The sequence below is a fragment of the Notolabrus celidotus genome, chromosome 18 (genome assembly GCF_009762535.1).
Source record: "Notolabrus celidotus isolate fNotCel1 chromosome 18, fNotCel1.pri, whole genome shotgun sequence".
Classification (NCBI taxonomy): Eukaryota; Metazoa; Chordata; class Actinopteri; order Labriformes; family Labridae; genus Notolabrus; species Notolabrus celidotus.
In genome coordinates this window covers 9425576-9452862 of record NC_048289.1, presented here as the reverse complement: position 1 = coordinate 9452862, position 27287 = coordinate 9425576, and the positions used below count along the sequence as shown (strand labels likewise).

General features: G+C 40.1%; 2 protein-coding genes across 8 annotated transcripts; one reads left to right on the top strand and one right to left on the bottom strand.

The window, feature by feature from the left end:
* Positions 1 to 379: 379 nt before the first annotated feature.
* Positions 380 to 14671, bottom strand: vps35l (VPS35 endosomal protein sorting factor like). Of its 4 annotated transcripts, none has more exons than XM_034707430.1 (30): positions 14417 to 14671; positions 13562 to 13661; positions 13187 to 13369; positions 12942 to 13061; positions 12791 to 12815; positions 11648 to 11727; positions 11282 to 11410; positions 11088 to 11172; positions 10942 to 10998; positions 10679 to 10775; positions 10541 to 10588; positions 10219 to 10312; positions 8771 to 8971; positions 8588 to 8634; positions 6565 to 6676; positions 6277 to 6393; positions 6144 to 6197; positions 5991 to 6071; positions 5836 to 5898; positions 5653 to 5738; positions 5292 to 5372; positions 4560 to 4623; positions 3080 to 3178; positions 2913 to 2990; positions 2628 to 2742; positions 2258 to 2397; positions 1981 to 2146; positions 1618 to 1736; positions 1322 to 1471; positions 380 to 1135 (listed from the first exon to the last, which is right to left on the bottom strand). In XM_034707430.1, exons 1-30 carry the CDS (start codon positions 14431 to 14433, stop codon positions 1037 to 1039), a joined length of 2907 nt encoding a protein of 968 aa, XP_034563321.1. In that variant the 5' UTR covers positions 14434 to 14671; the 3' UTR covers positions 380 to 1036. The 4 variants fall into 4 exon arrangements, with proteins under 4 accessions (XP_034563321.1, XP_034563324.1, XP_034563323.1 ...); XM_034707433.1 differs by lacking the exon at positions 14417 to 14671 and adding an exon at positions 14161 to 14392; XM_034707432.1 differs by lacking the exon at positions 14417 to 14671 and adding an exon at positions 14288 to 14306.
* Positions 14672 to 15460: 789 nt separating this feature from the next.
* zdhhc16b (zinc finger DHHC-type palmitoyltransferase 16b) lies at positions 15461 to 27287 on the top strand. 4 transcript variants are annotated; one of them, XM_034707436.1, is made up of 12 exons: positions 15510 to 15728; positions 15899 to 15927; positions 16049 to 16186; positions 21022 to 21314; positions 21401 to 21595; positions 23107 to 23195; positions 23295 to 23323; positions 23426 to 23559; positions 24060 to 24145; positions 24236 to 24359; positions 24690 to 24760; positions 25600 to 27287. In XM_034707436.1, the coding sequence occupies exons 4-12, from the start codon at positions 21054 to 21056 to the stop codon at positions 25700 to 25702; spliced, it is 1092 nt and encodes a 363-aa protein (XP_034563327.1). In that variant the 5' UTR covers positions 15510 to 15728; positions 15899 to 15927; positions 16049 to 16186; positions 21022 to 21053; the 3' UTR covers positions 25703 to 27287. The 4 variants fall into 4 exon arrangements, with proteins under 4 accessions (XP_034563326.1, XP_034563327.1, XP_034563325.1 ...); XM_034707435.1 differs by having other exon boundaries at positions 15461 to 15728; positions 15899 to 16186; XM_034707434.1 differs by lacking the exon at positions 15510 to 15728 and adding an exon at positions 17822 to 17951 and having other exon boundaries at positions 15899 to 16186.

The window sequence follows — 27287 nt, the reverse complement described above, 5'->3', positions numbered from 1 at the left end:
TTTAAACATTTGCTGACCTGAAAGTCAGACTTGAATTCTCTGGCAGTGAAGAGGTGTGGGACCAAAGGCCCGTCCGTGTCAGAGAACATCATCATCATTGCTGTTTGTTTTTTTTATCATTATTTTACTTTGAGAATTAAACAGGAGTGTTTGCCTTTACAATGATTGACTAATTGATTAAATAAACTACAACTGAGAAGAGTTTGAGAATGTCTTGGAAAAAAAACTTGTCCTGTCTTTTTTTTTTTTGTTGCATTGTATGTGTGGATACTATTAACTCAAATGTTTTATTTTCAACGCCAAATTAACAACACCAAAAAATAACATATGTTATCATTTGAGTGATCTTAAGAAGTTAGAAAAACAATCAAAGTCATGATTTGTGTTTCATACAAAGCAGGGTGTTTATTTCTCTACATGAAGAATGTAAAAACACTGCTATCAAATATACATGATGCTAAAGGTTAGCATGATGATCAAGTACATTACATTACAGAGAGCAGATGTGATAAACGTTACTGGTATGTTAGTTTAACAGTTTATATTTGTATTAGAACGAGAGAACAAGTTGCACAGCTGCAGCAGTTCTGTGACAGAAACGTTGCAGGAGATGTTCAAGAAGACCATAAATCATTCAGAATTTGAGTCTGCACTCTGAATCAATCATGGATAATACATTCAAATATTTCATAACTTATTTTATTTAAGTGCCTCCAAATGTTGATAACGAAAAGGAATAATGCACAAACCTTGACAGACTTTACTTTAGGGTTTCAGAGCACTTTTATCATTCTATGATGCTTTGATTGTTTCTGTTTTAAGGCTTTAAAAAGTAGGAATTTTGGCACTTAAACAGCTTTGTGTAACTTCAGTCTAGGAGTAGCAATGTTTATTTTACAGTGAGCTTTATCTGATGCCCCTCAAATGTTTAAAAAGTGTCACTACATGGACAAATACATAAAGGCATCATTTCTCTTCTCTATGCGGATTATCTTTTATTTACAAAACCTGTGGGCACAAATGTTGGGATTGATGTTCACGTGCGAGATTGGAGTACCAGCCTCTGGACTGCATCTGTCAGGTGCGTCATGTCGGGCTGCTGAGCCTGGTGTTTAATAAACTCTAGAGTCCGAACCTGCAGCAGAGAGAGGAGACGAAAAGTCAATCAGGCTGTGTTCACATGATGCAAACTCACTGCTGTTTCTACAAATCCCAAAACTAATCAGACCAAAGAGCAGTAAGCATTGACAGAATCGTGATTAGAGCTCCTTAAGATAAAGATAAATGTGTCAGAGTTGTGTGTGTTTGTGTGTGAACTCACTGAGATCCGTGTCTCACAGTATCCGTGTTTGTGGCTGAGGTTCCACAGGTTGACAGACAGCTGGCTCAGCTTGTTGTTCCTCAGATCACCGTGAGCCAGCAGGATCCCAAACAGAGAAAAGGCCAGAGCGCCCTGACGCCGTGTGCTCGGCTGCAAAGGGACAACAACATGTCAATGCCATGTTATTAAGACTGAACCTGAACCTGAATCATTCCACTTTTCCACTAACATCTGTTTCTCTGTGCTTCTGTCAAGTCAATAAAAACACAAGAAGAGAACAAACTCTCCTCTCTCACCTCATCACGGCCGAGGGTCTTCAAGTGGTCCAGGATCTGTCCAATCAGAGTCTCGCACAGCTTGTTGATCTCTGATAGAAACTTGGGATCACCTCCATAAAGTGTTTCATTGGAGTCCACTGCAGTCAGAAAAGAGGAGAAAGGCTGGGTGAGTTGTGAGACAGTTTTTAGTGAGCACTCAGGGCTCACATGGAAACCCTCTGTAGAGTTTTAAAGCTGCAAAAAGATGAAAAGAAAAGCCTCTTGTCTTGTAAAACTTAAAGTTGGATTTAGAAATGAGCTTTCGGATAATCCATCAAGAGGAAGAAGGATCTGATTTCTAAAACTCAGAAAATCCTGGATTTTGTGAGAGTACGTACGAACCTTTAGGGATGGAGTAGAGGTAGGTTTCCTGGCTCATGGCAGCCAGCAGGGGCAGAGCACTGACATAGACCCGCACTTTAGCATCACTGTTGTCCTCCCAGGTGTAATCCTGGACCATGTTGAGTAGACCTCGGACCAGGTACAACACACCGTGCTCTGGATGGTCCTGCAGACAAAGTATCACACACATACACACACAGATGAAGCCTCCTGGTTCTCTACTTCATCTATGTTTCACTTTGAGCCCATACTAGAAGAAGAGACTGAGGGATGTTACCGGTACGACCAACAGCGTAGACAGGAAATTGTTCATGAAGTCCAGCAGGAAGTTCTCAGAGGAGCGAAGCTTCCCCTCCACGCTGATGTTGCGAGGAACCTCGGGAAGAACACTGACTGCTGCTTTTAGGAAAGCATCCGCTGGAGGTGTGGAGAGAAATTGAAAGAAAGGAAGAGGTAGAGATGCAGAGGTGTGGGAGAACAGTTCAGGAAGTGGTCGAGGAAAATAAGACAAGGTAAAGACAGGAGAGAAGAAGGAAAGGAGAGAACAGGAGCCAAATTAACAAACTGTTATTATAGTTTCTAAAACTTGTAAAGGACCGTAATATCAACTCTTTGTTTAAAATGTTTCAAAGAAAGCAGCTGCTCACCCTGGGACAGACACTGGTTGGCGAGTGCGACCTGACCCGACAGCAGATAGAGGCTGAGGCGGCTGAAGATGCTGCTGAGAGACGGGATGGTGATGAAGCTGTAGGCAGCACATGCCTGAAAGAGAGGACAAGATCACATAAAAACAATACTTTGTTGATCTGAAGACAACAATGGACTTATTTTCTCCTAAACACCTCTCCCTGTGTCTCCTTTACTACTGAAACATCCCCTTGTATCAGTGTACAGTGGCCTGCAGGGGTCACATTTTGTGTCTTTTTACTTACCCGGACAAAGGCTGCAGTTTTTCTGGAGTGGCTCCCTTTCATCACCCGACTGGTCTCCATTGCCAGCTGGTTCACAGTCTGGAAACGACAAGGTGAGCATTCAGGAGGGTGTGTGTTCAAATATGAATATAATCACAAGTTTACACACAAACACAGATTTTACTGACATGAATGAGTTGCACCAGCACTGACTCCAGATTACAGAAGGTGGCTCTGGCTTCCACACAGAAGCTCAGCTGTTGCTCAAAGTCACGACCAAAAGAAACCTAGAGGCAGTGAAGAAAAGAAAGACAGTATTAGTGTGTTAGAGGAAAGAAACAGGTCTTCTTTTACTTGACAAATAGTTCTTATACAATCATCTTTTTTTTACCCTTCAAATTTCACAACGTGGGTCTGTCTCTTTGCTTTTCGGGGGTTAAATAACTTTGACCTTGTGTTTTTTTAAGTGAATCCATTATTCACAGCCCTGTTACTGGAGAATCAAATGTGTATTCATCAACAGCTGAGAGTTGTCTCAGACATCTTCAACTGCTGCCCCTTCAAGAACACTGTTAACCAGCAGAATCAGATATATTAACAGCCTGAAAGGAACGACCTTTGAAAATACAACCTTACATTCAGCTGTGTGGTCTGATGATCAGATGTGATCTCATAGTGTACTTATCAAAGCAGGTTTCAGTAAAATAATTGGCATGCACAACTGTGTGGCTCTTTTGGGACAAGTAAAAGAAAGGAGAGTCCACATTATGTTCAGTTTTAGTTTTAGCTGCTCAGTAACAAATGGAGCTCACTGTCAAAACAAAATCATCAAAAAGTGGCCGTTAATTTAAACTGGTGAACAGCGCCCAACATCACAGTGCATGTTGGACACCAGTTTGGCCTAGTGGTTAAACTTGCATGCCCCATGTATAGTCCTTGAAGCCGGCGGCCCCTTGTTTGATTCCTACATGCGGCCCTTTGCTACTATCCTATCCTCTCAATAATCCCCTCAAAGAAGAAAGAATACATTCAGAAGAAGTACTGTCAGTATTAACACATTAGTGCCATGCAAGAAGGTCTATAATTAACCTTATTCATTGCACGCTATTTTGTCCCTTTCAGCACACCGTCATTAAGCTACTAGTGTCTTCCTGCTTTCTGACTGCTGCCGTGTTGCAAAATAACACCACTGCACTACAGAGTGGCTAAATTTCCCTTAAAAACCCTCCCAGATGGCTCAGTTGACAAGTCAAAAGTAATCTGCACTTTGTGTCAAATGGAATTAAATATCACTGAGTTACTTTGAGTTTGAGCTGCTACCTTTGAGCTAAGCATACAGGTGCATCAGAATGATGTCACGGGCAACCGCATCACAAAAGCCAGCAGAGCAGTACAGTATTTTAGTGTGCTACTCAACACAGACCTGTGGTTAGAACTACATTGTGGATAAATTGTGAATTTCACTTCATTAATTTGATCCTCAGATCAAGACACCAGCAAGAATTACTTTATTTTGTTGTTATTTTGTTATACTACAAGCTGAGTTGAATTGCAAATAATGTTATTCAGTTATTAATCGTGGTGTAAAAATCAATCATCTGACAGCCCTCAAAATGAAAAACACTAGTCTTATCTTTCAACCACAGACTGACGTCTGAGGAGTCTCACCATGCGGATGAAGCCGATAATCAGCAGTGCCAGAGATCTCTTCTCGTCCTCCAGAGTGAGAGCACTGCAATGCAGAGAGCAGACAAGTCACTGACTGAGGACTGTCACCGGGCAGACTAGAGGAGCTGCAATCAGTGGAAGATATCTTCACTCATAAACAATCTATGTGAACAGAATGAAGAACACAAACACTGAGTCCAAGTGAAGACAGTCCAAAAATCCTGATGTGTTAAACACACACCACACACACACACACACACACACACACACACACACACACACACACACACACACACACACACCACACACACACAGAGACACACAGAGACACACAGAGACACACAGACACACACAGAGACACACAGAGACACACAGAGACACACAGAGACACACAGACACACACAGAGACACACAGAGACACACAGACACACACAGAGACACACAGAGACACACAGAGACACACAGAGACACACAGACACACACAGAGACACACAGAGACACAAACACACACACACACACACACAGAGACACACACACACACAGAGACACAGAGACACACAGACACACACACACACACACAGACACAGACACAGACACACACACACACACACACACACACACACACACACACACACACACACACACACACACACACACACACACACACACACACACACACACACACACACACACACACACACACACACACACACACACACACAAATAGCATACTTGACAGAGTCGTGCATTGTCTTGCAGATGTGCAGCATGGCGTTAAGGATGACAGGGTCTCTGGTTGGCTCCACCTGATGTCTGCAGGAGATAAACAATTAGATAGAGACAACTTTGGTCTGTGCCTTTTTTGTCTAAAGTTCAGAGTTAATAAAGTAAAAAGTTAATTTGGGTGTTTACTCTTTTATTAAGAGTATAGGACAGTGGATAGAGTAGGAGAGTAGGAAAAGGAGAGTGGGGAATGACATGCAGCAAAGGGCAGCAGGTCAAACCTGCCGCACGCTTCGAGGACTATAACCTCTGTACATTGGGTGCATGATTCAACCGCCAGAACAAAAGAATAAATCTCATTGTTTCTCACTTGATGAAGACTTCCATGATAGATCTGCAGACCTCCACCCTCACACTGTCTTTCTGGAACATGTCTAAGAACGGCAGGAAACGCTCCTATGACACAAAAACGTTTGGATACATCAGGTAACTGAGGTTCAGACGGCATCATTCCATCCATATGTTCCATCATTGTAATGTTGTGTTTGTTTACCATGGAGAAGAGGACGGAGAAGTCGTGGAAGTAGGTGAGGATCTTCCTGATCACTGACTGCAGCTGTATGAAGAACAAAACAAAATCAGTCACCACAGGGCAGACAGCAGGATGACGAAGATGTCCCTGAGTCTGTGAGCCAATGAGCCGCTGACCTGAGGATAAGCGTCTTCAAACGCCCGGTCAGGGGTCATGTGTTTGATGACATCAGCCAGAACAGTGTTGACCTCGCGTTTCTAGCAGGAAGAGACACAAACTTGAATTCCACTCATTAATAAAGAGTCTCATCCCTCCTCTGGTTTACTCACTGTGAAGTGTCGGCAGGTGAACTCCACCCAGATCTCAGCACAGTTGATGTAATCCTGAAAAAAAAGAAAAATCAGCAGAGCATTTTTAAAGAAAGTACACATCAGTGAGTAAGAGGCAGTATTCTCTCAGTACCTGGGGACTGCGAACTTTGGTGACAACTTTCCAAGCTTCATTCAGGATCGTCAGCCTCTCAGATTCTGGGGGGTCGGCACAGGCCAGACTGCGACCCAGAGACCCGAACAACAAATGCTGAAGAGAAGAAGAGAGTCCAGTTCTATTCATACATCAGGCAGGTTTGGATGAATCTTTGATATACAGTGGATAATCTTCAGTCCCCTGAACTTGAACATGAAAATCACTGACAAAATGTACTTGAAGGGATTTCAGATGACAGTATTTTAACTGTTCATGCCCTCTGACCTTTGGGAATCCTGCCTCGTCGCAGTCTTTGATCATACTGATGAAGTCTGTGGCTCTTGCTGCCACAAACTCCGGCCTGAACGCCCACATGACTGAATTCAGCAGCAAGGCACTAAGGGAAATGGGAACAAGCAGGATCTTTGTGGTCAATATTATCAGCCAATCAACAGTGGATTCCAGAGTGTGGGTTGGGACCCCCTGGGGGGCCGCGAGATGTCTCCTAGTATGTTTTTTTTTTAAAGTAAATTCAAAGTGGCATATTTGACCCATTATTGAAAAAATGTCGACAAACATAGTTACATTTGAACTGAAACCTTGAAAAGTTTAGTTAGTTCAGTTAGTATAATTAGTTTTCTGTGTCCCTTTGTTGCCAGATGACCCCTGAGCTTAGAGTTAGTTGATAGTTAATTAACAAAAGCATCAGTAGCAGCAGGTTAATTCACAGCAGCACAGGAAACACATGTACATGTAGTTAGGTTAATGTTCTGCAGACCAGCTAGATTAAGTATGAAACAACATTTAATCACATCCAGGGACACTGGGGGTTGCGAGTCTTTGGAACCTATATATTGGGGGTCATGGGCTGAAAAGCTTTGGAAGCCCTGTTGTAGTATATCAACCTGTCTAAAATTCATATTGACTCTATTGAGATGCCTCAGGTATCAGCTACCAGATTCCTTGGAGTTTTTTGTTGATGAGAACCTGAGTTGGAAAGAACAAATCGATTGGGTTAGCAAAAAAACTAATAAATCTCTTGGTATTATAAGAAGGATTAGTCATCTCGTTACCACAAACTGTCTCATTACTCTTTATTACAGCCTAATTTATCCATATCTTTCATATTGTAATATAGTTTGGGCTAGTACTTTTCCTATGACTCTCCATAAAATGTTGCTCCTTCAGAAACGTTTTGTTAGGATGGCAACTCGATCAAAACCAAACATCTCATCTGCTCCTTTGTTTCAGAAACTGCAGCTTCTTAATATCTATAATATCAATATCTCTCAAATATGTGTTTTTTTTAATATAAAATACAACGTGAAGGGAATATCCCTGATCACTTCAAGTCTTACTTCAAATTAAATTCACAGGTCCACTCTTATTCAACTCGTCAAACTTTATCTCTTCATCCTCCTAAATGTTTTACCTGTAGAAGTCCCTTCTCAACACATTTCAAGGGCACCAAATTCTGGAATATTTATTCCAATGTAGCGAAAAACTGTTTATCTTTAAAATGTTATAAAGGATGCTTGAAAAAACTTTTAACCACTGTTACTTAATTATACTCATCATGCTCAACCACATACTCATAGAGTAGATGTACATACACATCATATTCACACTTTGTACTTTAGAATTCTGTTGATGTAATAACTGTATTTATATTAATTGTTAATTTTTTATATTATTATTTTATTTTATTTTTAGTATCAACTATTGTCTTTATATGTGTCAATCTAGTATTTTTTAATTCATTTTTGATATTACAACACTATTTGGGTGGAGGCTTCAAATAAGCTCTCTTAGTTTTCTGCCTCTTCCTGCACATTACATTATTTATCTTCACTATTTTTTTGTATGTATTTTCTTTTAATTGCGCAAAAAAATAAAAATAAACATAAAAAAATAAACCTGTGGTAATACCTTCTGTATCCATAATCTGGATTTAATATAAGGGGCTCAACAGTCTGTCTGACTTTGGACATCTTCACATAAAGCAAAACTGCATCACAGCTTACATAGACCCAGCAGCTATAATCAGTGGAACAAGTGTTTTTTGTCTTGCTTTATCTGAATAATTTGTATACATAAGGATGAAGTAAAAAGTGACTAATAAAGGACCAACTCATGGGTAAAAACACACAATTTTGTGAGTCAAAAATTTGTCCTCAATTGCACATCATTTTATTACCCGAGACACACTTTATAATAATTCTCTCAAGAGGAAAATGTATCTCTTGTTTGACGTTGCAGGAAAAATAAACCCACAAATGAATTTCCCTTCATTATAAAAACCACTCACTTGTTCCCCAGCTTCTTGCATCGCTCCATCATCTCCATCAGCAAAGCCTTTAATGGAAACACAAACAGCGGTGTTGACTGAGCCTGACTTCTGGAAATTCCCGACTTTTGCAAACACTCACTTTCTCTCAGTTTCCAAAGCTCCGTCTAAACATTACATCAAAGACTGTGTGTGATTGCTTGCCTCTGGAGCTCTGTAGGCGATACACTGCAGGATCCAGTTGATGGCGGGTGAGTAAAGTGTCAAGTACTCCGGAACCTCCACCCTCTGCTGGACCAGCTGGTTCTGCACGCTCTCCCCGCTGATCTGCCGGAAGGTTCCCAGAAGGTCGAAGAAGTTGCGGTTCAGGCTGTCTTTGAGCTGGGGGGCGACTTCCATTCCCACCTGTGGGGAGAGAAGACATCTGCAATCAGAGCCAGATCTCCTTTTTCTCCCAAAGGCATTTATAAAAACATCAAGAAGTGAAGGTTTCTGTGGATATACTGAGAATATCAACATGTTAAGCACTTTGTGGATTATTCAAATTCCTTTCTCTTAGAAAAGAGTATGAGCTGTGTAAGTTGTTGGTATTTTGTCACTTTGTGGTTATTAAGCATCAATTTAAAGTTTTTGTTTGTTTTATTGTTGTCTTAAGTGTCTCTCTGGTTGTTTACATCATTTTTTAAGTTTTCTGAATCTCTATGTATATGTTTATGTATATTTTGTGTTCGTCATTGTCACTTGGATGCCATTGTTGTTATCTCAATCAGGATCCCTCTCATCATAAGAGTGAATAATTTGCACGCAATAAGTTATATTTGGTGGTATGGCTCTGTTCTGAGAGCTCCCTGCTCTTTCATGTGCCCACATAGGATACCAAAGCCTGAGGTGGGGAGAGCACACCTCCCCTCTCTTTCATGTGCATATATGAAAAGCCAAGGCAGGGAGAACAGCAGCAAAGACCCACAGGGTACAGAACAGAGCAGGCACCAGTGATAATACATATGACACAGCAAGAGAAGGCTGTAGTCAGCTGATAGGAGCTAGTGTTAAGAGCAGCTGATGTTCTGAGGGCCGAGCTTGACTTTGTGTCCTGCCTGAAATAACGCTATGCTCGATTTGCGTATGCTTGTTGTTGCTCTGCATCTCTCTGCGGACGGTTTGTCTTTTGAATATGATTTGTGTTTCATAGTTTTAGTTTTGAGTGTTCCAGTAGTTTTTCATTTTCTGTTATTACCGTCTCTTTGTGGCAGTTTAGAGTATGTTGAATGTGTAACTGTAGTTGTTTTTAGTCATTTTGAGTATCTGTCAGTTTTGCTGTTGCTCTGTCTGTCTCTCTCTGTAGCTGTCTTCAGCTGTTTGATTGATTTTAAAAGGGTATTAGAAATGTCACTTTAAGATAGGGCTCTAGTTTGGGCTCCTTTGCTTGATAGGCCCTCTCAGCAATTAATCCATAGTTATGATACTTAACAAAAGAATGACACATAATATATCACACAGGGATGGTGAATTTTCTACATGTCAAAGTTGAAGACATGAAGTTGGCTTATTGACATTTGCAAATTTGCCAGCAGTTTAGAAGTTTTTCAGCAAAAGGAGGGGAATAAAGCAAAACAAAGCAGGATAAATAATTCAAAGAGGTCCTGTCTCACCCTGCAGAGGTACGCTCTGGTGTATGCTGCCACCAGAGGGTCTCCAATCCCTCTGATCATGGCTGTTAACCGAGGCAGCGTCTCCTGAATCCCTCTGTGAAGGGCAAAAACAAGGTTGTGTTATCTGGACTTTGAGGACTATTTGGAGGGTCCACTGTAACAGATGTATTCTTACATTTTGAAAGGAAAAGATTACAATAACACACATTTTATTTTATGGAAAAGAAAAACATGGAAATAAATTGATAGAGTTGATAGAGTTACATTTTCTATGTTTAGTCCCGAACTTTGCTATGAGGGAAACAGAAAGTTTAAAACGTACGATTTGTTCAGGAAGCGGTTGCACTTGAGAATGGCAGCCTCTACATATCTGGTCACAGAGGTCAAAGAGTCAAAGAGTGTGTCATATCATTCACAATGTCACAGAGACCACATGAATAATGATGCTGTTACAGGATACAGTCTAGGCAGAAGCTCTCTGATGGAGGCGATCTTGAAGAACCAGTTGAGGCAAGTCTCCTTGGCTGTATCGTTCACGTCGTCCACGGTGAAGGAGTCTGAGGAAGGAGGACACAGAGGGGACACATAATAACAAACATTAAAAAATAAAAATAAATGCATGAATCAAGGGTCCAAGAGAAAGGAGGAGAATCAATGCAACAGCACTGAGAGTGTTGACAAATCAAATGAGGCTGATATAAGGAAGTGACATCCTAATAGTACCTGATAGAGGTCTTGGGTCTGAACACATGGTCCAGATTCTATCGAACACGAGCCGACCTACAAAAAAGTCAAACAAGAGTCAGAAATCAAATTAAAAAACATCTTTTCTTTAACTGAACAGAAAGAAACAAAACTTCTTTATGTACCGAAAGTGTCCAGGATATCAGTGATAAGAACAAACTTGCTCGGGTAGAACTGGATCACAGAAGTGTCAGACAGGAGCTTGGAGCACTGGAACACAGATCATGGATCAGCACTTAAATTTTCACACTGGAGTACAAAATAATAAACTTATTTAGTGAGTATTGTTATGAGTTATTGTTTTTTACAGATGAATTACCTGGATGACGATTTTCAGGGCTTTGACCTTCTGGTCGGAGGCCCAGGCTTCCTTTAGAGACTGGTTCAGCTCCTCGATGCGGTTTGCATAATCCTGCTGGGAGAGGTTCAGCAGCTCTCTCTGGGATCCCTACTCACAAATACACAGACAAACAAGTGAGTCCTAATTACAGACTGTTTCATTGACTCTGGTCAGCTAACATGATATTTACTTCAAGTCGTTTTTTTGTTGCAGTTTATTTTTTCCAACAGTGGAGGTGTTATGGCTCGTCTTAGTTTGTGTGTACACATGCTGTTCAAATGATGAATTAAATCTCTAATTAATGTACAGACATATAAAGACCTGTTCCCACTGACACAAACATACTTCCTCAAGATCATCCAGCTCCTCAAGGCGAGTTCGAACTTTCTCTGAAACTGCTGACGATCCTGGACTCGGAGCTTTACCTGCAGCAAAAACAGAGGTACTTTGTTAGCGTTTCAGCATAGCTCAAACATGCACAGGCTTTGTGTAAGATCTTAAAGGCTACATAAAGATGAACTGTCCGTTTTTTTGTGACACGGCTACATAAACAACACTGGTTTATAATTTTAAAATAGATAAAAATGTGACTTTATTGAGGTAAAGAGAGAAAAAAAATGACTGCTTCAAACCAGGCATAAGCTGTTAAAATTAGTTGCTAATTGTACAACATATCTGTCTGTTGTTTTGTGGAGAGATAGTACAGCACAGTTAGTGAAGCTGCCTGTTGGGACTGCAAACAGTGCTGGTGAGAGCTGTGGGAGGAAATCAAAACAAAGGCCACATGATGATAAAAACTGAAAATGTATTATTTATAGCAGAAAGGAACAGCAAAGTAGAGCTATGATTCTCAGTTGATGCAACATCTACTACAGCTACTACTATCTGTCTCACCACTATCATCTCTCTCTTCACCTCCTCTCTCCCTCTCTCCAACATGGTCGAGGCAGATTAGTGTCTAACATGAGTCTGGTCCTGCTGGAGGTTTCTGTCTGTTAAAGGAAGTTTGTCCTTGCCACTGTAACTTGCTAAATGCTGCAAAGTGCTCTGCTCATGGTGGATTAAGATGAGATCAGACTGAGTCCTGTCTGTAAGAGGAGACTGGTCTTGATGTTGGATCTTTGTTAATAATATATCATTGAGTACGGTCTAGACCTGCTCTGTTTGTAAAGCTTCTTCAGATAACATTTGATGTGATTTGGCGTTACATAAATAAAGATTGATTGATTGATTGATTGATTGATTGATTGATTAAAGCAACCTTTTTCACATACACATAGTTTGAATAATAGTTTTAATGTAAATTTTGATCATGGTAGCTTTAATGTTTCTTTTCTAAATGGACAGATGCTGCCTCATGAGTGTTCACACATTTGTGTTTACATGTGTGATTGAATGTATGTACTTTCTTAAGGTCACATCACAGTGTATTTTTTAATGTTGCAATTATTAAAGAGATATTAATGTGACTGAGAACACCGGTCTTACCTCTATCAGAGCCCATGAAAAGATTCTATGGGGGAAAAAGAACATGGAGTTAAGTTTCTGCAGTGCAAAGCATGGTTGTGTACACATATGCTGTTCAGATACGACTTTAACAAAAATATTACTTTGAGCCAGCTAGAGATAAAGAACTCACAATTGAGAGTTTTTCAGTGGTGGTGAATCGTGCTAAAATCTCTCCTCGTTTTGATGACCAGGGTTCAAAGTCGAGTCCAACTGCTTCTTCTTTTATCTCCTTCCTCTTTCTCCCCAGGTCCTGGAGGCACAACAACTCCTTAAGAACAAATCAAGCATCTTCTCCACTTCTCATGTATGATTTCTAATTACGATAGAGCAGCATTTGTCCTAACATGAATTATTCTCTCTGAATATTGAACTGACCCCTGTAGAGGCACTGTGTGACATGGTGGGGGGCTCACTGGCCGAGGCTGCAGCAAACATGGAGAGGGGGTCTGTCCCATCCATCATGGAGCTGAGGGGGTCTGCGGGCGCAGAGGAGGAGGATGAGGAGGACGAGGAGGTGCTGCCTTTACGAGCCCCACGGCGGGTCTTTGTGTCTGTCACCTAGGAGGAGAGTCAGAGCTGTTGAAGAAACAACTGAATAATACTTTCCACGACATTTACTCTCTATCATATAACAAAAAGATTATATACAAATGTAATGAGGGAGGTGCTGGTTCAGATGCTGTGATGTTGTGACAGTGTTCTCTGAAAGTGTTGGGATTAATAGGACAGTGATAACTGCAGGTAGTCTACCATGATGGGCTTGAGGGGATGGTAGTCTCCAAACTCAACCAGAGCAGCCTCAGGATGACATCTCTGCAGCTCCACCTCATAGCTGCGCATCCGGGAACGCCTTTTTACACAACATACAGAGACAAGATTAGATTCACCTGTTTCTAAAAAGTCCAATTAAGTTTTAGTCCAACACTGAAAACTCAATCTTTTGTAACAGCTGTAAAGAGCACACTTTTTACTTCTTGTATTAGAGAAGTGATGCAAGCAATACATTTGTGTTCCCTTGATTTTTGAAAACACTTTTGAAATAAGTCCCATTAGGATCTGAGATGTAGCCAAACACTGATATGGAGGTCAGTGGAGGTAGAAACCCTGGCTGTCACCAGAGCAGGTAAATGTCAGCTTATGACAGAGATACTACAGACCTACTATTCAATCAAGGAATGAAAGACTACTAAGATTATCAAGGTACATTCAAACACTTTGGCTAAAAGGGTTGGCTCATGATAAGTTCAAACGAATTGCTAGCATCACATCTAAGACTTCCTCTCAGATCTATTTACATTATCTGAGTATCAAAGTGCTACATAACATAATATATACCACATGTGACGCACCCACGTAGGTTTTGCAAGGCTACAACCAGAACTACAATAAAAGAAGGCCTCTGATTTAGGCTGTCAGAAAACAACACTTGCTGCTGTAACTCTTAGTATCATGTAAAAAATCTGCAAGAAAGTTCACATTTTTTCGAGACGCTTCACGATTGAAGTGTTACATGTTACTTCGCAAAATTCACACAACACATACAAAACATATTGCTGCTAACTGATCATGAAACTGATTTTTTTGACTGTGAAAGAAGCATCTTACCACTGCACCACAGCCATTTTCCACTATCACATGACTTCACGACACTACACTCTACTTCCTGGTTACGCCAGTTTTTAGGAAATCGCTGTTTTCTTTAAATCTTGTTTCTGGTTAGAAGTCTGGTAAGTCTGTATTGTTTCAATCGTATGATATTTATTTTAAATACGGAACATATTGTTATTTTACCATCTGTAAAAGCGACAGTGTGAGATAAGAGACATTTTATTTAACCGTTACGGCAATTTGCAACTTCATTTCCCAGAACACATTGCGCGTGATATGGACATAAAGAGGTCCCACTTAGATGTTGTTTTGCAGGCACTAAACACTTCGGTGGCCCTGAAGGAATAACACACATTTACAGGAGACGTTTACAAAGTTGGAGACAAATCTACATTTCGGAAAACATTTTTACATTTCAAAAAACAAAATTACATCAGCAAAACACTTTTACCAAGGCTGAAACAGATTTACATTTAAGAAAACGAATTTACAAAAGATGAAACACTTTTACAAAGTTGGAGACAATTTTACAAATGACTGAACACTTTAACAATTTCTGAAACAAGTTAACATTTAATTTTTACGGAAAGGGAATGTACCAAATACCGGAAGTGATCCGGATGTGATCAAGTGAGGGGTCATTTAGTTTGTTTTGATGGAGAGAAACCAAACGGAGATGGACGTGGTTTCAAGCAGCAACCTCCGGTCTGAAAATACGAGTCCAATGCGAAAGTGCTAAATGCTGCAGTTCATCGTGAATCCGCTTGAGGCTGGCACCGGAAGTACCGGAAGTCACATACACATGAATGGGAAGAAGCCGATCTTTACAGCAGAAATAAACATTTTTACAAATCTGGTACAAAAGACGAGTGTAGTCTGGATCGCTCATTTCTCGATGTGCTCTCACTGTGAGGGGGGTGAATTTATTTCTAACGCGGCAATTTCAAAATATTGAGATTACTAGTCTTCCAGTGAGAGGCACAGCTGCCTGTGGGAACACTGCAGCTGTTGGCTAGGAGGCTCAAAGCCCGCCTCTTTACGTCACACTGGCTCGACAGAGGCAATATGGCTGCCGCAGCCGATTGGCTTCAAAACAGCGTTCAGAAACAGATGGGTGAGGTCACGGATACTGAGTCCATATTTTATACAGTCTATGGTCAAACCTCAGATGAAAAAGCATCACGTCTCCGGAAAAGCTCCGTCATATCTCCACAACACCTTCATCAAGTGTCAGAATTCAGATGAAACGGCCTCAGACCACATAGCCTCAGGCTAAACGGAGTCAGACTAAAAGGAGTCAGACTTAACGGTAAAAGTGTTCCATCATTTGTAAAATTTCTTTCCTTAAATGTAGATTTGTTTTGGCCATGGTAAAAGTGTTTTGCTGATGTAATTTTGTTTTAAAAATGTAAAAATGTTTTCCAAACTGTAAATTTGTCTCCAATTTTGTAAAAGTGTTTCATTTGTTTTTTTCTTCAGGGCCACCGCAGCAATAAATACATGAACAAGTAAATAAACGAACTAACTTACCAGTGTTTGAACAGTAATCGACCCTCACTCATTTTAACCAGTGATCAAAATTGTCTATGCAGAATGATTTGTAACTACTGTTGAGTGATACCTCTGTAGAATAGATGATCTTCGTGGGCGCCTCCGTTCATGCAGCGGGTCTGCTGCAGCCGTCAGCGGGGACCTTGGCTAACACGGTAACCGTACCATGACCTGACCATAGTGCTTCAAGTGAGCCCACCCCATTCACCTGAGCAGGTACAGTACGACAGCATCAAGTCCTGTCTTTGTTAGTTTAACTGGATTTATTGAAAATGACTCTGAACACGCTGAAGGTGTCTGCAGACAGCTAGCAGCTAGCTCTGGTTGAAGCATGACAGATTGGAGCTTATTGGAGGAATTATTTTATTTTCTGGTTAGAGAGATCAGATATTTAGCTGTATGATCAGATAGTTTTATCATGTCATCCAGCTAGAACTGTCTAAATGTTTGTAAGTGTTCCATTGTCTTGTAAAATCTGTCAGGTGTGTGCTGCTCTTACATGGAAAGCTCAAATACAACAGAGGACATAGCCTATAGGTATTTATGTTTCGACCTGTCATACAGTCTGTGGTTTCAGCAGACTACTTATATTAACGTGTCATAGTTAAATGTTATTCAGGGGTGGGCGTTTTTTTTCAGTGTCTAATCTACTGATCTCAAAGAACATGCAATGATGAGTTATGATTATAATAATGATATAAATTAGAAGATTATTAAAGCTATAGTCTGTCTTAATATTTAATTATGTATTGATTTCATTCAGCCTGATCTGTATATTCAGGTAATACATCACCTGACAGTAATGTGGCTATTGATGCTGCATTATTTAAAGTAGTAATATTATAATATTTGAGTCCCATTCAACATATCAGAATCAGTTAAACAGTAGATTGTAGGACATTAAATAATGAATTAAGTTGATTAAATTGTATAAAATTGTTAAAAAATACTAATAAAAAATCAGAATCAGAAATCAGAAATACTTTATTTATCCCGGGGGGAAATTCAGTTATTACAGAATGCTCTTATACACAGTATGAAAAAGTCAATATATTAATAGAAAGGAGGAATAGAATAAGATATAAATACGAATGAAATAATATAATTTGGATTAATAATAACAAGTATATAGAGAAATGCAGAATAGTTACAGTTCGATATGTACAAAAGCGCAGGGAATGAAGGTATTATATACAGGATGTTAAAGTGGCAGGGATATTGCACAGTGTATTGCACGTTATTGCACAGAGTACAGAATATAAATCAGTCATCAGAGGGAGGAGTTGTACAGTCTGATGGCCACAGGCAGGAATGACTTCCTGTGTCGTTCTGTGGTTCATTTACGGGGAAGTCTTGCTTTGCCTGATATTCTGCCCCAAAAAATATTGAATTGAAAATTAAACAAACAAGAGGCTAAACAAAAGCATTTTTTGTAATATCTAACTGAACTATCAAGTAAATAGTCTCTATATTGTAATTGACCCTTTAATCAGTTTACCAGCTGATGCTTGCGTGGTTTTGATTTTGCTGCTGCAGTGAGTGAACACAGTAAATAACAGTGAAAGACAACTCAATGGGAGAGCAAGGTGTTTGCAGGACTATTAAAGTTTATAAAGTATATTTAATCATGTAATAACGTATGTGAAAAGTGACGTTAGACATCACTCTCATTGATTTCTGTCTTTAGTCTGAATTCCAATAATCTCACAAAAAGATGCTTAAGTCCCAAAATGATCTAATATGAAAAAAGAGGAGCACAATCATTTTTGTTTACTATTTTTTTATTTTTCATTTTGATGCATATTAGTTATACTTGCAGTCTTTTCATCAACAACTTATTTTTCCTCACAGTTCCAGTCAAGGAAGGTAAATGATCTCCTTTAACCAGCCGTCAGTCCAGGTCTAAACTCTGTGTGAGGGTTACAATCAACAGACGCATCTTTCAGTCTTTTTCTCTGAATGGCAGAGACAGCAGGACGAGGTAAAGCTTATTACAGCGGGGCACACAGGACGCAAAGTGATCTCCGTGTCTTGTAAAAGCAGATTTAGGACAGCTGGTTGCCATAGAGACTGTGTTGCCCTGCTTTGTGCCAGTCTCTCATGTTCTTCCTGTCTCTGTCAGGTACAGAACATAGACACTAGATTTGCATTTGGAGCTCCTTTTTACTCAGCCAGCAGCTCCCACCATGTGCAAGAAGCAAAGATGATCCTGCACACAGCTCTTTGTTTATGTTCTATTTCTCTCACTTCGGGTCGTTGACCCGTTAGGAGGTATTATGTCCTAATTGTGACATATTTAATTCAACCTGAACCATCTGTCAGTAAGTCAGTCAGCTCTTTTCCTCCTGAAGAGCAGCGTGCTCTCTGATATTTGCCATGATGAAATCCAGTAAACACGACCTGGTGATTCATCAAGTAAAACACGGAGTAAAGCTGAAAGGTCTCATTTGTTGGAGGCAAATCTCTGCCATTAAGAAAATAAATGATGAAACGTTTTGAATGAATGAAACAGAAACCTAGAATACAAAGCAAAAAAAATGGAGACAGTGGGAGTTTTTCAAACCTGCACTTTAACAGCAACTTTGTTTCCTGCTTCACTCTTGGTATCTGAGCTGAGCACAGGGATGTTGATTGGGAGGACCAAATCACTTAAACCTTTCAGAAGAAGTGACTGTTTCTAGAGACAAATCAAACAAAATCAAAATGCTGGATGTCAATAATGGATGATGACAAAGTTTCAAATTCCAAGGTAAACTTGTGTTGGAGTAATAATCAGATGAGACTGCAGGCTGCTCTGAACAGCTAGTTCAAAAATTGAAACAAAAATTCAGCACACAATTTGCACAAATCATGACACCGTTGGTGAATTTCCTTAAAAAGGCAAACTTGTCATTTTTTTTTAAAGAAACATGACTTTTTACTTTACAGCAGTGGAGGAGGCTTACAGAGTGCTTGGTTCCAGAGGGCTTTAATTACGTGTTATAAACAAAAGCTTGAATTAGAGGGTTTTCAAAGACACCAGCCTGAGATAAGTTAATAACTTTTTGGCTATAAGTCATTTAAAGCTACTACAAAACTAACAAAGGGACTATATAAAGCCCAGAACATTAGCATAGCGGATGTTATGCTATTCTTTCAGGCTTTATTTTGACAATCTTGTATCTTTTAGCTAACATTGTCTCAGCAGGGATGGTTATTAATTTAATTTAATTTAATTTAATTTAATTTAATTTAATTTAATTTAATTTAATTTTAGTTTAGTTTAGTTTAGTTTAGTTTAGTTTGGTTAAGTTTTGCTTTGTTTTGTTTTGCAATTTAGTCCCATTGAGATCACAATTGTCTTTTTCAAGTGAGACCTGGCCAAAAGTGGCAGCAACAAAAAGTCCCAACAAAAAACAATCAAATTCATATATTACTTCTTGCATCAGAGCAGATAGACTCTAGCTAATGGACACACCACTCACACACAGAACACTACAAGAGGTGGTTATTGTACACACAGGGAGGGGTTGTGTCTGCAGCTGTAACATATCAACATTAGAACGAGTTGCAACTGATAAAGCTGATCTTATACTAGATCGAATGCATGCTGAAGATTTGGAAGTGGCGAAGCTGCACAGCAGTAAAAGACTGTATAGTATCAGAGTAGTAATGCAACGCAGACCAGAGTATGGAGTATTCTGTCCAAGGCAGTTATCTTAACAGTAAATAAGAGTGGGCCCAGAACCAAACCTTGGGGTACGCCATTCCTGGATTTGTAGTACCTCTCAAGTAGCACCTTCCAACCTAACAGACTTGATTCTAGCAATGAAATGTTAGAAAATAACAAACTGAGTGTATCATCCAAGGACCCAGTAGTTGTAAATGTTTTAGTACAATGTTGGGGTCATCAGTATCAAAGGCCCGGGAGGAGTCTACAAAAGAGATAGAAGACTTGTTTGATATTTAAAGGTTAAATCCTGACCGGAAAATAGTGAGCAAATACAGCCAGGTCCCTTTTTACTGTCCAGAGTTTCAGGCACTTTAGTCAAAACAAAGAACTTTCAGGTCTAGATATTTAGGACGGGGTCTCCTCCTTTAAATAGAGGAACTAAAGGCAGTTTTCCAAGGTGAGATTAAAATGTGACTCCGTGGCTCTGCTGTCCAATCAGATGCAAGAAAGTTATTTTTGCTAATGTCACAGAATGAATGTGGTCATTATTTATGGATGTAGTACGTAGCTTCTTTTAATGAGGATCAAATGGAAAACCTATCGGTGTCGTCATGTGGGACCTCGACAGATGGGGCATGTGTTACGTTCGTGTTTTTGTTTCTCCTGGATCAGCCTTCAAACCTTGGCTCTTTGATCGTGTGCACTAAATGATAGTATTGAAGGTTTGTGATGGTCACTACGGCTTCTTTATCGACAACATGTAGTAAAAACAAGAGTTCAGACTGTTACTGTCAGCTGAAGGTCCGACATTAGCATCTCTCATTATTAATGGCACTCTATTAGGGAGTACCTGAACAAGCCTTATCTGTGTAACCAATACTCACTTTCATGAAACGACGCCCTGATCAGGTAACCACTTTATTTCCTTCTTTAGATATTCATCCCGTTGCATTTCCCTCTTACAGGGTTACATCTCTTCACCTCCACGGCAAGTTTCTGGGAGGTTTTTGGCCTACAGGTCTGGATTTGCTGTGAATTATTAACAGGAGAAGTGTGTTGGTAGGATCAGCTCATTACCTGATTGCCCCTGGTCTTATTTTCTTGGATGGACATGTGTCAAACGGAGGATGCTGCCACTAGACTTAATGATTAGTGGCTTCTTGACACTGAAATCCCTCATGCTTCTTTCTGCCCCTGCTCTTGTATCATGGATCTCTTATTGTCGTGTTGGTTGACTTTTCACTCGAAGCTTTAAAACTTTGAGTTCTTCCTCAGGACCCAGACGTGACTATGGAAAACTCAGCCGTTATGAAGCTACGCCAAGAGGAGCTGCTATTTTTCGCCGCCTGTGTTTGTAACTGCTGGGGTTTGTGTCTGTGTGTTTGCGTGTGTCTTGAAGGTAGAGCGTGTAGGAGAGGAGGTGGCGCTGGCATGCGTTTGGGCAGCAGCTGGAGGTGGCAGTTCTCCCGGGCCATGAGACTCGCGCTGCGCTGGTGCCGTCCGCTCAGAGGATGCAGAGGCGGCGGAACCAAACCCTGTTTTAGTGGCAGGTTTATGGATCTGTGGAACTACAGCAAGCTGCTGCTCAAGTCCCTTTACTTCAACACCCTCAGTAACTCGGACACTCTGCTGGACTGTGCGTTTGAACCCGTCTACTGGATTGTGGACAACGTGACCCGCTGGTTTGGAGTGGTGAGTTGTTGGATTCTGGTCTGGGTGCTTTCTCTCTCTCTTCATACCCAATAGAAGTTCCTCACCCTCTCTTTCTCCTCTCTCAGGTTTTTGTCACTCTAGTCATTCTGCTAACAACCTCAGTTGTGGTCATCATCTACCTGTTTGTCTTACCCACGATCATCGGCACCTACCCTGTGCACTGGATCGCCTGGCACCTCTGCTGTGGTCACTGGCTTCTTGTTATGGTGGTCTTTCATTACTACAAGGCCACCACCACCTCCCCAGGACACCCACCAAAGGTATCCAACTCCTCAGAGTAGTCAACATGATTTACACCCCGGCTTGTTCAGGCAAAGCTCAGTTAAAGGAGTGAAGTCATTCTACTCGATGACTAACGGGTGCATGAGTTTGGGAGTGGCTCCACAAGATCACTTCAAGCTGCAGCAACATTATCAGTATTTGCTGCAGAGCAAGGTTATTATATTGTTCCAAAAACTCATGAGATAAAGAAAAGGAAATAGTCAAAAACATCAAAGCTGACTGAAATAAAACTAAAAACAAAGCTTTACAAAGTATATCTTTATGACTAAGATAAACAGAGCTGTCAGCATGAACTCATCATTGGTAATGTGACTGTTATCTGAAATGTACATGCTGTTCTATCCCTTTTGTCACACTGTTTTTAGGCCACCGCATATTTCTGATTGCCATTGTATTCTTGAATGGCACATTTCATTATAACAAAGTCTTCGACAGCTCATTTGAAAAGTAATATGCACTTTGTATCAAAGGGAATTAAAATATCATCTAAGTACTTCAAGTTTGAGTTGGCACATAAGAGTTAACAGGGGCAGCTAATCAGACTCATCATTGTGCAGCTGCATCACAAAAGGCAGCACTGTTGTCGCCACAGTGCTGTGCTGTTGTCGGAGCGTGCGAGTCGCCACAGATCTAAGAATTGCTTCCTTTGATAATATGGACTTAAAAACTGTAGAAATGCAAAATGATAGAATTTAAAACATGTGATTGAAAATGCAATAAATTGCGATTAACTATGAAATTCAGTGATTAATCACAAATTACAAATGAATTACTTTTACGGCCATAAAAATAAAATAGAATTGCACAGAAATCTATTTTAGTTTTGTCTGTGACACAAGCACTCTTTATGGTTTGTTGTTTGTGAATAATTGAGGTTGTTCATGCTCTGTATTTGACAACATTTTTATTAATAATATCATGTACTGAGTTTTTATCTTATACCTTTTTTTTTCTAACACTAAAACTTATAAAAAGTAAACTTTAACTAAGCATTTACTAAGAAACTAAGCACTAAGAAAAGTAATCAAATTAAATATAAAAAGTCAAAACAAAATAAAATGAATACAGAGAAATTCATAACCAATACGTATGATTGATTGATTCCTAATCAAAGCACAGTCACGAAAATGATTGTTTTTGCCAACGGAAGCTTCAGTGATAACATGAAACATATTCTGTGGTCTAAAACAGATCTTTAGGAGTCTGTAATGTTTGACAGTTCACTATATAAAAGACAATCATTGCCTGTCAGGGGTGAAAACAAGCCCTTTTATTGGTTGTGCTTTGGGTACATTTGCTGAGAAGTTCCTTACCACTCACAGAAATCCACTTCCAATGTATAGCTGTATACTTAAATCAAAAGTTATATTTTCAGTCGTGCTTTGTCACTATTTGTTTCAGTTTATTTTTGGTATTTTTTTAATGAATCTGTCACAAAATTAAATTTGCTTTCTGACACTAACACATCCTCCTTTCTGCTTTCTTTCAGGAGAAAACTCAGATCCCCTCAGTGTCCATCTGTAAGAAATGCATCACTCCAAAACCACCAAGGACGCATCACTGTAGCATCTGCAACATGTAAGACCATGAAACATTAATTCTCATGGAGAGAGTTCATGTGTTTTCACCACCTTAATAAATGTATTAATGATCTATTCCTGTCTTTTTATTTTAAAGGTGTGTGTTGAAGATGGACCATCACTGCCGTATCCTTCTGAAAAACAATCACAAACACAAGTTTAAATGTTTTAAGTTGTTTCAAGTGTTTTTCTTTCAATATTTGTACATTGACCTGAACATGTCTCCAGCCTGGTTGAACAACTGTGTGGGTCATTTCAACCACCGCTACTTCTTCTCCTTCTGCCTCTACATGACGCTGGGCTGTATCTACTGCAGCATCAGCAGCAAGAATCAGTTTCTGGAGGCTTACAATGCCATAGAGGTGAGTCATTCTGCAAAATCACACTTGAACTACTGTAACCCCCAAGTATAAAGACAGCTTGTTTTTTTTGTTCGTGGTTCTTATTACTTTCAGAGAGCCCGGGTTTAGCCACTCTTTTCATGAGGTCCAGTATGATTGTACAGGTAGAGTCTTAAGAAGTCATGTTGTGTACAGTGGCACCTGCTAGAGGGGAGTACGAAGGCACAAGCAGAGCTCAGATGGCAAATGGCAAGTGAAACAGGAGACATGTAAGGGATCTTTGCTTTCTGTGCTCATACAGTCTGACCCTGGATGATCTTATCGAGTAGATGTTTGTGCACCAGCTGGTCAACAACTACAGGATTTCAGTCTCTGCATGTTAAGCTGTCTCATATTATTGGCAGCCTTTTGAATTAAATGACCTAATGAAGCAGTGGATCAAACATCCTTGGTATGATCCGAAAGTTTTGTTATTAAGTGTATGATTAAGTGTTAGTCTGTCTATTTTCTGTCCCCTTCAGAGATACTATCAGACCCCACCTCCCACTGAGACCTACCCAGAAACCACTGCTCACAAGAGCATCATCTTCCTCTGGGTGCTGACCAGGTAAAGAACATATCAACACATGAGGGGTGTCTCCCTCAGTCAAAGGTTGATCCCATCATGCAGACAGGTTGTTATGTTTCCCTCCTGCAGCTCGGTGGCAGTGGCTCTGGGAGGACTCACACTGTGGCATGTCATACTCATCTGCAGAGGAGAGACCAGCGTGGAGCGCCACATCAATCGCAAAGAGATCAGAAGACTGACAGAGAAGGGAAAGGTACACACAGTTGTTTAAAATGTTAGTTACTGGACCAGAACAACTGACACTTACTGTATGTATGAGGGGTCGGACAAGGTTTAAAAAATAGTGCAACTCTTGAAACAGATTTCCCAATTTGATGCAGCACGGAAGTACTTTATGGCTCCTCAGTGTGACATCACTCCTGCACTCGCCTTACATGGGCGTTTTGTATTCTTCAGTTATAGAGCACGTATGACTGTCATGCAAAAAGCTGTAGGGACATTAATAGCTCTGCAAGTGCTTGCCACAAAAAGCAGTTTGAAAGTTAAACAGTGGTTTCTTAATTTCTCTTCTGTCCATATTCAGGTTTTCAGAAATCCATTCCATCATGGGACAATGAACAATTTGAAAATACTGTTCGGTGTGGAAAACCGAAGGTGAGTTCAGTAACTTTAGTCCTCCAAAGTGCCTGCAGAAAAGTTCTCCAAGTCATGGTGTAAACGGCAGCAGCTTTGTTTACTGTATGTATTGATCCCAGGTTTTTGAGATGGACACTAATCATACAGAGTGAAAATGATTACATATTATAGATATCATAACAAAACCCTCACTGCAAAGCTACTCAGATGGCCTTTTGACATATAACTGTTAAAGAATTCTTGCTATGCGTGATGCTCTGCTACATATTTGAAAACAGTGCTGATAGTCATGTAACCAGTTGAGTAGACACTGTTGCTAAACAACCTTATATATATATATATATATATATGTATATATATATATATATATATATATATATATATATATATATATATATATATACATATATATATATATACATATATATATATATATGTTTCTGCATTTTGTGATCCATAAAAGTTTCATAAGGTAGCACATCAGACAGCATACATGCAGACGACTGTACATTTGTGACAGGCTCATACCAGCTGATAAGAACAGTCAACTGATATATCAGTATACCGGCCAGGCTCTCCCATTTAACTGTCCTTCAGTAATAATACAACGGTGGTAGACTTATCTAGTTTCATGCTGCGATCAGACATGTTTGGTTTGTATTAGTTATTATGTGATTGATGTGTTGTATAGAGAGTGAACAGTGCAGTCATCATACATGTGAATCCAAACTGTACATGAAGTCAATGGCTCTCTCTGCCACTACCAACCAAACTACCCTTTTCAGAAATACAACGAGATGATGGATGTGCTAGAAATTGTCCCATTAATTCAGTTTCTCTGTTCTTCTGTTCCTCAGTCACTGGTTCACTCGGGTCCTATTGCCTTCCAGCCACCTCCCCAGTGGAGATGGCATCATATGGGACTGCATCTTCAACAGAAGGGACCCCATGGCCATCTGACCCTCACTTTTTACTTAGGACCATGTAAAACAAGATGTACAACCTTTCATCTGCATTTAAACTACAAGTAAAGGGACTGATCTTGACTCACTTCTGTGACTAACCAGGCACACAACAAGAAAAGGAGCTTTACTTCATCTTTCTGTGTGCTGCTACAAACAATCAACAATGGGGAAAAACTGTAGTTACACAAAGAAGGAGGTTTGAGTTGGTGTTGGTATTTTCACTGCTAGGAGTTGGAACCACTTGTGATTCATAATCTTGGCTCACCCATCATTCCCCCACTTCAGTCAACTCTGCACATCAAGTCTCTCTGTAGACTTCATTACCAGCTGACATCACCCTGTGACTACAGCACTGTTGACTTCTTACATTCATAAATAATGCTGCTGGACAGCGCTGTCATCAAACCCAGACCTCCTCCTTGCACTGGTGAGGACACAAAGACTCAGTGCAAAACCTGGACCAACACTACAGCCTAATGTGACAACTAAAGACAGAGATGACGCAGTTGGTGAGAACACCAGCTTTGAAATGACAACATCTTAAAGTGCTCTGTGTTGTATTTCATCAAACATCAAACCTGTGAGGGACAGAAATGATACTTGAAATTAAGACTTCTTAGAAATTCTGCTTTCTTGATCTTCAGCTAAAGAGGTGAATAGTTTTCCCACACCCACTCTGATCTTTACCCAGCTCAGTTTAGGAGACTTTCCTCCAAATTAGAGTTTGTTGGCTGTTACCTTGATGTGCAGACTGACACTCTTCTTTGGGAAGTTCTCATTTCGGTAAATGTGCGAGAAATCATGTCGACACGATTCATTCATCAGAAATCGACACTGTACGAATCCCTGTGCCGAGACTCTGTCTGCTGCTTTCAGAGCTCTTTGTTTTGCTTGTAAACATCGTCTATGATGTCTGTGTCTTATCCGTCTTGTGGTTTGAGGACATGTCCAAGAGATTCTTCACACGACGGAGACAAAAGGAACGAGGAGTTCCAAATATCTTTTTGTTTAGTCCTTTCAGTGTACGTGATAATTTAAATAATGGCTTCAAGCTTTACTACTCTGCATGTTTACAGTTGCATTATTTTGCTGCTGTGTTTTGTGGAGGGTGTGCAAACAATACTGAACAGAACTGCTTTAAACTGAGGTTCTGGTGTTAGGGAGAATAAAACCAAGAGCTTTACTTTAACGTCCTGAATATACGACTTGAACCATCGCTTACCTGCAACCTTAGCTGAGAAGAACAACAACAACCCTGCGTACCGCTCAGTTTATCATCTTTGACGTTTGTTTGCTTTGGCAGTGGTAAGAAATCATCGTGTGCCTTGTTTGGTTGTTCTGCCTTTCCACATGAGGCACTTCAGTGAAGTGAGTCAGGCACTGTGAGGTGTGATTCAAGATTTTTAATCCCCTTTGATATTCTCACTCAAACATATTCATCAGGTGACTTAATACTGAATGATTTGGATCTGTGGTTGCCATAGAAACATGACATACAGCTGTGATATCATTTGTAATTGATGGGAGCTGTGCTCCAGTTTTTCATTTTTGTCTTTTGTAATAAAACGTGTTTAATATTT